The following is a 10918-nucleotide window of genomic DNA, read 5'->3' on the forward strand; positions in this document are numbered from 1 at the left end:
CTTGCCCGCTCCCCTCCCACATGCAGTCTGGGGCTGCTAGAAGCTGGTCTGCCAGCCCCAGGGAAGGGCTGAGCCTTTCCAGCAGGGCACCAGGGAGACAGGAGGCCTGGGACTCACCCCGTGACCTCTCCAGGAGGGAGCTGGGCAGCGCAGGCTGTGAAGAGGGTCCCACTCGTACCCCGTGGAAGGGGCTCTGCAGCCATCTTGCCAGCCCCAGCCCCTTCCCTGGCCTTCTCCACAGGCGGGATGTACCACGGGGACCTGACAGAGAAGCTCAAGGTGCTCTACAAGCTACACCTTCCCCCAGGTGAGAGCCTCCTGCCCACTCCCCAGCCAGGATCTCCCACTTGTCCGGAAGTTCAGCTGCAGAGGACAGGCCTCTGTGGGACTGTGGGGCCTTAAGGGGGCACAGCAGCTCCACAGGCTGGAGTTTCACATTGGAGGAGAGGGAACGGGAGCTTGAGCACCTGACAGAGGTCTAAGAGCAGGGCCTTGGCCTGGGAAAGGACATGGAGGAGAATCCCACGGGTGACCGGGCACCACTGGGAACAGAACTCCCACCGAGGAGGCAGCTGGACCCAAACCCCACGAGGAGGGCCATGAGTGGAGCTTTAGGGCTGGAACCAAAACTGCTGCATTAATTTGTCAAGTTTCTTAAGGGTTTATTCCCAGAGGTTCAGCTGGAGAATCCTCACATGGCCATGAGGAGGGGCCATTTCTCTCTGGCCTCGCAGCGGTGCTGGAGCCGAGTAGGGCTGCATTGGCGACAGGCTGTCTGGGGGCTCAGCAGGGGTGGCTGCATGGACAGTGCTCCAAGGAGGGGTCATCTCCGTCATCATAGAAAGAAAAAAGGGCGAGGCAGGTGGAAATCCTGGGCCAGGCGCTCTGCTCTGGCTGGACCTGCCCCCAGGTCCCTGCTGTCGCTTGCCATCTGAGGTCAGCAGCTGCCCTCAGAACCAACCCTGGGGATTTTTAGAGTACTGGGGCTGGGCTTCACCTGAGAAGATTCTCTCCTGATTGCCTGTGATGGGGCCCAGACCTGTGATTTTTAAAGCTGACAGGCCATTGCTCTGTGCCTCCGGGGCCGAAAGGCTCTTGACACAGCTGTTCTCGTTTGTGGCTGGCTCACCAAAGAGGCTCTGGTGGGACAGACCCCACTGGGCCTAGGTCCCAGGGTTGAGAGCATGCAGGGCTACCCTGAGACTCCTGAGTCCCCTCAGCCTGCCCTGCCCTGTCCTGTCCAGACACAGAGAACACTTGGGCTCTGGTGGGCTGCGGCCCATGCCCTGCCACAGTCACCCAGGACCATGTGATCTGCAACCCTGGGTACTGCTTGGTGACTTCCAGCAAAGACTGCACTGAATGAGGCAGGCCAGCACACACGGCGCAGCATGGCCTCTGAGCTACCCAAAGAGAGAGCAGCAAGCTGCCTGTGCATGGCCGGTCTCTGTGTGCCCATAGAAGCATGAAACGCCCCCAAAGGGTCCACTGGCCAGATGGTCAATGGGACAGGAGGGCAGCTGCCATTCACTGGACTCCTAATTGTGTTGATTGGATTTTTACCTGGGATATGTATTTCCTTTTCAAATACAATGTAAAAGTCAGGAAAGCAGAGACTTGGGCGCAGTGGCTCACGCCTGTAATCCCAGCACTTTGGGAGGCCGAGGTGGGCGGATCATGAGGTCAGGAGATCGAGACCATCCTGACTAACACAGTGAAACCCTGTCTCTACTAAAAATACAAAAAATTAGCCGGGCGTGGTGGTGGGCACCTGTAGTCCCAGCTACTCTGGAGGCTGAGGCAGGAGAATGGCATGAACCCGGGAGGTGGAGCTTGCAGTGAGCTGAGATCCGGCCACTGCACTCCAGCCTGGGCCACAGAGCAAGACTCTGTCTCAAAAAAAAAAAAAAGTCACAAAAGCAGCTGGGCACGGTAGGAGGCCCAGACAGGTGGATCACTTGAGGTCAGGAGTTGGAGACCAGCCTGGCCAACATGATGAAACCTGTCTCTACTAAAAATACAAAAATTAGCTGGGCATGGTGGTACGCACTTGTAGTCCCAGCTACTTGGGAGGCTGAGACAGGAGAATCACTTGAACCCAGGACGCGGAGGTTGCAGTGAGCCAAGATCATGTGACTGCAGTGCAACCTGAGCGATAAAGTAAGACTTCTTTTCAAAAAAAAAAAAAAAGGAAAGTAACAACCAATCATCACCATCAAAACTATTACTGGGCACTGTAATGGGCAGGTGGTAGGACTGGCCAGGCTTGTGGGCAGGGAAAGCAAGCCTCTGCCCAGGGCTGGAGGGAACTAACTTTGAGGGGATCTCCTTGTTTCCTCCTGCCCTCACTCTGCCTTCTCTCCGGGCACAGCTCTGAGCCCAGAGGAAGCCGAGTCAGCCCTGGAGGCAGCCCATTATTTCACAGAGGACAGCTCCTCAGAAGGTGAGTGGCCACTGGACCTGACATGCCCAGCCAGCACCCTGCAGCCACCGCAGCCTTCCTGCGGGGCTCGGGCAGTGGCCAGCAGTCCCACCTGGGCTCAGGGAGCAGGCTGCATGGGGTTCTCCCCAGGGGACCATGGGCTGGGCCCTGCCATGCTGGCGGGGGCTGGGGCCGCCCCCTGTGGATGTCCTCACTCCTGTTTCTCTTGTGTCTCTGTCTTCCTGGACCTTGGCTCCTCCCCACTCTGCCCCTCTGCCTCTCCTCTGCTGTCCCTTCCAGCATCTCCTCTGGCCTCAGATCTGGATCTTTTCCTGCCCTGGGAGGCTCAAGGTCAGTCCCTGGAAGGCAGGGGCGCCCCCTGTACCTCCTGACACTCTCCTGCACTATCAGGAACCCTGGAAGCTCTTTGTCCCAGGGACCCCTCTGGGACTTCATCCTGTGGGGGATAAGTCCTGAGAAGGACCCAGAGCGAAGCCGCTCTTCTGCACCGCCTCCATGTCTGCTGTGGGTGGGGAGTAAATAAGGCCCCCACACTAGGCACCAAGCAGGCCCAGGGCATGACCTCTGCAGCCACATGTTAGAGAGATTCTGTCTTCATGTGAGTAGAAAAATACAAAATGCTATCGGAGCGTGTGAAAGACAGCGTGGCTGAGTGGAGGCTAGAAAGAAAAGTGGATGCTTTCCTAGGAAAAATCTTCATGCTCCACATCACTTTTTTTGTTAAGGAAAAACACGCATGTTGAGTGCCTGTTAGAAGTCATCCCTGTGCTATGTTTAAAGCCTGTTGGGACCATCTGATCCCAGGTGATGGGAGCATTCTAGGCCCTGGGCTTGGGCAGTCGAGCTGGTGACATGCAGCACACTTGCAAAACTGACCATAATGCCACCTGGTGATTTCATGTGGGGGATAATGCACACCAAGGAACTGACTCAGAAAACCAAAAATAGTGTGTACCAAGATGCCCATGGCAGTCCTGGTGACAGTGGCAGAGGCTGACTTGAGCTTGAGGACCTTGATTTCAAGGACAGAAACTACAGAAGCAGGTACACCTTCTGTTGTACGTGGAACCAGCAGGCCACTCTAGGCTTGTCCCACATGCTTCTGGGAGCGGCATGGTGGTGCAGAGCCCTGGCCTCAGACCGCACATGGCTCCCAGGAAGCAGGGCTTCCATTCCAGGGTGAGATGTCTGAGCCCAGGGAGGTGTGCCCTTCACTGCCACCACACAGCCAGCAAGAGCAGCTCAGAACTGGGTGCTGCCGACGTGCCTGAGGTGCCCCCACCAGCCACACTGCCTCTGGGGAACAGCTCCAGGAGAGCTGGTCGGCTGCTTCCCTCCTCAGGTGCATGTTCCCACACAGGGAGTATAGTGTGCGCCAACTCCAGCAAGTGTAGTCCTCCCCGAAACGCTGCACTGAGCACAGGAGCTGTGCACAGACAACCCCTCTAACAGGCACAGCAGGCACTGGTGGAAGGCGTCACTAGGATTCCCCTGAGTTCTAGCAGGAACTATAGAATTCATTAGTCCTCAGACTGGTCTGTAGCCCGCATCATTGTTCACTTCAAAACTAGCATGTTGAGACTTGTATTCATTTGGAAAAGAGGAAGTGAGCGTTTGGCCGCTTTTGTTTTAACCCGACCAAGTGCGGGAATGCTCAGGCCCTCGCTGTGGTGCCTTAGGGCGGGGCGGGGCGGGCCAGGCAGGAGGCATGGCATGGGGGACCTGCCCCCAGGGCCTGGCCTGGGGCAGGCTGTACAGAAACACAGACTACATCTCTCAAGGACCCCAGGAGCTTGCAGTCCCAACAGCAGAATGTTCTCCATGTTCTTTTTATTTTTGCGTTTGTCCAGAAGCACTACCACAGGAAGAGCAAGAAGGAAGTAGCGGTGAGGATGTCCAGGAAAAGAGAGGAGGTACAGGCCATTCTCTGCTGCTGTTCTTAGAGACCCCAGCGTGGAGGCACTCTTGCTGGCTGGTCTTTTCCCCAGTCACTGCCAGGGAGCCCCCTACCCTGGGAGATGGCGGATGCGTCCCCTGATCAGGGAGCAGGCCTCAGGGTGCACAGGAGGCTCTGCGCTCTCCACCAGCCCCGCGGGCACCCAGCCAGCCCCACCCTCTTGCCAGCTTCTCTCCAGCTGCTCTGGGACTCCTCATCCGAGGAAGGACAGTGTGGACCACTGTCACCAGCTTCGGTCCAACCACTTCAGCAATTTAGGGGAAACCTGTGGCTGTTGTGGGTTGTTTTCCCATGACCGCCTTCCCAAATGCCAGGGTGTTTTGTAACAGGCTCCGGATACCCGCCCTCCTCTCCCTGCTGTCAGCCCCCAGCCCCCTCTCTCACATGACGAGGATGTATCTCTTTCCTCCTAACCCGCAGAGGAGAAGGGGACCAGCTCTCCGGACTATCGGCACTACCTTCGAATGTGGGCCAAGGAGAAAGAGGCTCAGAAGGAGACGATTAAGGATCTTCCCAAGATGAACCAGGTAGGCTCCATCAGGACCCACAATAGACATTTCTGGAGAGTTCTGACCAAGACTGGGCCCTCATATCACAGCACCCACAATGCAGCATCTCCTGGTGGGTGGGAAGGCTCCTCCCTGCCTCTAGAGCCCATTAGTCCTAGTTGTGATGCCCATTAGTCCCTGCCAGTCAGTGATGGTTCCAGAAAGACAGGAGGCCAGTTGCTCCAGGGCCTTGTACAGGGGCATGTTTCCGTGGTGACCGCTGTCCAGATTGAGGGAGCGTCCGTGAACCAGGAGCCAGAGGCTCGTAGGCTACCTTTGACAAGAATGCGTTCCACGCCCTGCACCCTCCCAGCGCTGCCCAGGGCTCTGCACACGCAGGCTCACATGCACCCTCCACACCCACTCTTCATTCACTGGTCTCGCAGGTCAGGAGCGTGGTGTCTTGCCAAGGGTCTCACAGCCAGAAAATGGGAGACCCCCCCTTCAAACTGCAAGTGTTGAGCCAAAGGCAAGTCCGGAGCACCAGCCTGACCATGGCCCTTGGGCCAGACCCACAGCCTAGCTGTGCCTAGTAGGAGACCCTGCAGTCTGACCAGTCCCCCGGCAGTCCTGGACAGTGGGCACCACGTGTGATGAGGATTCTTCCCATTCTTGAGCCAGGGGACCTAGATGTGTGGCTTAAGGACCTAGCACCCACCCTCGTCAGGACCCCCCTCCCCAGCTGACCCAGGCTGTACTTTCCTCACCATCACCTTCTAAAGAGCTTCATTTGGCCGGGCGCAGTGGCTCAAGCCTGTAATCCCAGCACTTTGGGAGGCCGAGACAGGCGGATCACGAGGTCAGGAGATGGAGATCATCCTGGCTAACACGGTGAAACCCCGTCTCTACTAAAAAAATAAAAAAAACTAGCCAGGTGAGGTGGCGGGCGTCTGTAGTCCCAGCTACTCGGGAGGCTGAGGCAGGAGAATGGCGTGAACCCAGGAGGCAGAACTTGCAGTGAGCCGAGGTCCAGCCACTGCACTCCAGCCTGGGCGACAGAGCGAGACTCTGTCTCAAGAAAAAATAAAAAATAGGCCGGGCGCAGTGGCTCACGCCTGTAATCCCAGCTCTCAGGAAGGCAGAGGCGGGAGGATAGCTTGAGCCCAGGAGTTAGAGACCTGCCTGGGTAATATAGCGAGACCCCGTTCTCCACAAAAAGGAAAAAAAAAAAGGAAAAAAGAAAAAAAATAAAGAGCTTCATTCAAGGGCTGAGTTGAGGTTGCTTCTGATTAAAGCCAAAGGTGATTCTAAAACACAACGGAGAAGTCCTTGTACTGACTGGATTTAGAGTCGTGGTAGAAATCCATCTCCCTGTGCCAACAGAACAGACCTAGAAACAGGGAGGCTCCAGGTCAGACCGGCACGCTCTACGTGCTGAGAAAGGCAGCTAGAGGGGAAAGCCTTTTGAAGAGCTGTGTGGCCTTGGTCGAGCCACTCTCCCTCTCTGAGCCTGTGTCCTGATCTATGAGATGGACTGATGAGGCTCGTGGAGATGATTAACAAGACGGCAGCCAACATCCTTAGGCTGTCCCTTGTCATCAGTTTGGCTAATATGGACCCCGTCTGACTGGTCTTTTACCATCTCCCTGTTCTTCTGTTTTTCTCCTTAAAAGGAGCAGTTCATTGAGCTGTGCAAGACGCTTTACAACATGTTCAGTGAAGACCCCATGGAGCAGGACCTGTACCACGCCATCGCCACCGTGGCCAGCCTCCTGCTCCGCATCGGAGAGGTGGGGAAGAAGTTCTCGGCCCGCACAGGCAGGAAGCCCAGGGACTGTGCCACTGAGGAGGACGAGCCACCAGCACCCGGACCCCATCAGGACGCAGCCAGGGAGCTTCAGCCCCCAGCCGCAGGAGACCCCCAAGCCAAAGCCGGCGGAGACACACACCTCGGGAAAGCCCCACAGGAGAGCCAGGTGGTGGTGGAGGGGGGCAGCGGCGAGGGACAGGGCTCACCCTCCCAGCTGCTGTCTGACGATGAAACCAAAGACGACATGTCCATGTCCTCATACTCGGTGGTCAGCACGGGCTCCCTGCAGTGTGAAGACCTCACAGACGACACGGTGCTGGTGGGAGGGGAGGCCTGCAGCCCCACAGCCCGCATCGGGGGCACTGTTGACACCGACTGGTGCATCTCCTTCGAGCAGATCCTGGCCTCCATTCTGACGGAGTCCGTGCTGGTGAACTTCTTTGAGAAGAGAGTGGACATTGGACTCAAGATCAAGGACCAGAAGAAAGTGGAGAGACAGTTCAGCACCGCCAGTGACCATGAGCAGCCCGGAGCTTCCAGCTGAGGCCTGCAGCAGTGAGGCCTGGCCCGAGGTGTCATTGGTGGAACTGGCCTCATCTCCTGCCTTTCCTCCCTTTTCAGTTTCTCTTGAAAGGTGTGCCCCTCCTGCTCTCCCAGGAGCAGTGAGTTGTGAATGGAAAGAAGGCTGGTGCAGACCCAGCTGCCTTAGACAGATTCCCTGGGCCTGCATCTCCTGGCGCCGGCTGCTTCTGGGCCCAGGAAGAGGCTGTGGCTCCCACCTTCCTTACACCCGCTGGGAGCACGCCTTGCACCAGCTGCACACGCTTAGTGTTAGAGGCTCTCAGATCTGCCCTTGCTTGCCTCATACCTCCGTGCCCGCACTGTGGCCAGGCCAGCTGAGTCCCTCCATCCGTGGATGCTCTCCCGCAGCTGTGTGGTGCAGGGGTCATTCCTGCCGCTTGGCACCAGGTGGGGGGCATGTGCTTGTTGGGCAGCAAAGTGCTGGAACCCTCAGGTGCCCTCCGGGAGCCTGAACCTCCTGACTGAGGAACACGGACAGACCACGTTTACCGCACAGAGTGGTCGCTGCGCTTAGGCGTGGCCGTACACACGTTCTCAGCTCACCATCCTTTCCAGTAACCTTAAAAGCACATCCCTCAGGTCCTGATGTATTTCCCTGGATTCATTTCACTCGGCTAGAGATTACACTGTGCTCAATGCCTTAATAAATCCCTGAAAGAAAGAAAACGAACACTGCGTGCAATGCCTTGCTGTGGCCCCACCACTGCCTAGGCCCCCCAACTTCTCCCCAGGCCAAGTACAGGGCCCTGGCTGCGTTCTGGAAGCTCAAGACACCTAGTCCTCTGCAGGGGGTGGAAGAGTGCAAGGCCTGCCAGGTCAGATGGAGAAGCAGAACCTGTTGGTGCAGGCAGGGCAGGTCCTGACCAACCTGCATCAGGGGATGCCCTGAGCTCCACAGGTCTGTGGGCAGGGGTCATGGGTCCTGGTGAAGGAAGTGCATCCTCAGGCCTGGGCTGTAGCAAGCTGTCTGCCCTTGGGTTCAAGAACCAGACTGTGGAGCCACAGGTGACCAGAGGGGGCCCCGGGGCTGAGCCACAAGGATACCCTCACTTTGCAGGAGGAGCTGAAACTGACCGGTGTCCAGTGTTTGCCCCCACATGGGGCTACTCTTGCTTCTACTAAAAGATATAGCAGTTACCCCCCTTATCCACGGGGGATACAGTCCCAGACCCCCAGTGGATGCCTAAAACCACAGATAACAAACCTTATATATACTGTTTTTTCCTATACATACATACCTGTGACTAAGTTTATGAATTAGGCACCTTAAGAGATTAACAATAATAAAATGTAACGGTTATACTGTAATGAAAGTTGTAAATGTGGTCTGTCTCACAATATCTTCTTGTACTGTGTACTCATCTCTTCCAGGTGGCTGTTGACTCAGGGTAACTAAAGCTGCAGAAGGTGAAACTCAAGAGGTACTATTGTATATCTCTGTGGCTGCTGGTTTTGTTTTAATTAAGTAGCTTTGCTTTTTTTTTTTTTTTTTTTTAAAGACCGACTCTTGCTCTGTTGCCCAGCCTGGAGTGGAGTGGCGCGATCTGGGCTCACTGCAACCTCTGCCTCCTGGGTTCAAGCAATTCTTTGGCCTCAGCCTCCCAAGCAGCTGGGACTACAGGCATGCGCCACCAAGCCCAGCTAATTTTTGCATTTTTACTAGAGACAGGGTTTCACCATATTGGCCAGGCTGGTCTCAAACTCCTGACCACCCACCTCGGCCTCCCAAAGTGCTGGGATTACAGCCGTGAGCCACCGCGCCCGGCCTGCTTATTTGTTTGTTTTAGAGACAGACTGGAGTGCTGTGGCATGACCGTAGCTCGCTGCAGCCTCACACTCTTGGCCTGAAGTGATCCTCCTGGCGCAGCCTCCCTAGTAGCTGGGACTACAGGCATGAATCGCCATGCCTGGCTTTAATTTCCTCTCTAGTATTTACACAAACTACCATAAAATAATTTCAAATTATTTATACCAAAAAGACTGTTCTTGGCCATAATTAAGATATAATAACCCCACACATTTGGCAATTTTAAGTCTTACATTGATTGTATTCAATCAGATTTGAATAACTTGGAATTTGGGTAAATGCCTTTTTTTTTTTTCATTTTTTGTCTTTACAGAGGTAAGATAAAAATGTTTTTAATATGTGGAAGTATAAGCTTGTGAATACACCAAAGAAATTAAACCAAAGGATAGAAAAGAGGAATCTGGCCTAGTCACATGATACAATGTACAAAAATGTACAATAGTGCTTTCATCCATAAATCATTCAACCTGGCAAGATAACTCAAAATGTTTAACAACCAGAACAGTAACATTAAATAATATATAGATAATACAAATAAAAAATTTAAATTTTATAAGTAAACATGAATATTTTAAAACTGCTTACCAAGTAATACATGTTCTATCAAACCACTCATCAAATCATTCTAATTCCAAGAAAAAGACTATACACATGAATTCTTTTTTTTTTTTTTTTTGAGACGGAGCCTTGCTTTGTCGCCCAGGCTGGAATGCAGTGGCCGGATCTCAGCTCGCTGCAAGCTCCGCCTCCCGGGTTCACGCCATTCTCCTGCCTCAGCCTCCCGAGTAGCTGGGACTACAGGCGCCGCCACCTCGCCCGGGTAGTTTTTTGTATTTTTTAGTAGAGACGGGGTTTCACCGTGTTAGCCAGGATGGTCTCGATCTCCTGACCTCGTGATCCGCCCGTCTTGGCCTCCCAATGTGCTGGGATTACAGGCTTGAGCCACCGCGCCCGGCCACAACACATGAATTCTTAAAGGATTACAGGTTTATTGCCAAAAGGAGAAAAATATACAGAAAAGTAGAAAAACAATTTTTCCTAGTGCTACAGATTACTCCTCAGTGTTTTGGTATTCATTCTGTATTTTTTTCAGAGTTTAACTGATGTCATATATGAAATGTTTATTCTACTCTTTTCATTAAGCATAAAACATTTTTTGCAGATGCCTTCCTTCTGTTCTCAGCTACAATAACTCAAACGTAGAAATGAAGGAAGACCACCCAAATGAGAAACAGTATTCACGGCTTGCTCCAGCAAGGGAGCCAGAGACGTCACAGGTGTGGGCAGGCGCAAGGGCCAGGGGGATGGAAAACAGGGAAGGCTCCAGGTGGTTCTGACTGCAGGCTGTTGGAAACTGGAGGTGAGCTAACAAGCAGGATGTTTGCTGTGACTGGCTTGGGGAGCGTATTCCTCTTTCGTGGGTTGGCTCTGACATGGGGAGGGTGGTACAGAAAATAGAGGAGCAAGCAGTCCTGACTACATCCTTCCCACACAGCCGACTGCCCGGTTACTGCAGAGGCTGCAGTTTCATGTCATTCGTTATCCAACCATTCTATTGGCATATTGTCTCAATTTTTTTTTTTCTGGTAACTACTTACTGTACAAGAGTTGGAGAAAATTTAAAAATTAGCATTACCTACAACCTTAGCCACACACACACACACACACCCCAGAAAATAATGCCGGTGTCACAGAATTCAAACGACGTACTGTAATTTTGTAACCTTGCCTCTCCACAGCAGGGTGTCACTTCAAACTCAAGTTCTTGCTGATAGAACTGCGTAAGGGTCCGTGCCGTCCTTTAGAACACTGATCTCCATTTCTTCCTGGT

The 10918-nt window shown here is 53.9% G+C and overlaps 1 protein-coding gene across 3 annotated transcripts in view; it reads left to right on the forward strand.

Moving 5' to 3' along the window:
- Nucleotides 1-10449, forward strand: part of LOC105483994 (TBC1 domain family member 9B) — a 43465-nt gene extending 33016 nt beyond the window's left edge. For 2 of the 3 annotated variants that reach the window (XM_011745104.3, XM_011745107.3), the window contains exons 17-23: nt 242-307; nt 2372-2443; nt 2723-2773; nt 4294-4356; nt 4821-4927; nt 6562-8701; nt 10250-10449. In XM_011745104.3, the coding sequence (XP_011743406.1) occupies nt 242-307; nt 2372-2443; nt 2723-2773; nt 4294-4356; nt 4821-4927; nt 6562-7242 (1040 nt within the window). In that variant the 3' untranslated portion in view covers nt 7243-8701; nt 10250-10449. The remainder of the gene's footprint in view (nt 1-241; nt 308-2371; nt 2444-2722; nt 2774-4293; nt 4357-4820; nt 4928-6561; nt 8702-10249) is intronic. The other variant, XM_011745106.3, reaches the window with a different exon arrangement.
- The last annotated feature ends 469 nt before the right edge of the window (nt 10450-10918 follow it).

Source organism: Macaca nemestrina, chromosome 6, assembly GCF_043159975.1.
Source record: "Macaca nemestrina isolate mMacNem1 chromosome 6, mMacNem.hap1, whole genome shotgun sequence".
NCBI lineage: Eukaryota > Metazoa > Chordata > Mammalia > Primates > Cercopithecidae > Macaca > Macaca nemestrina.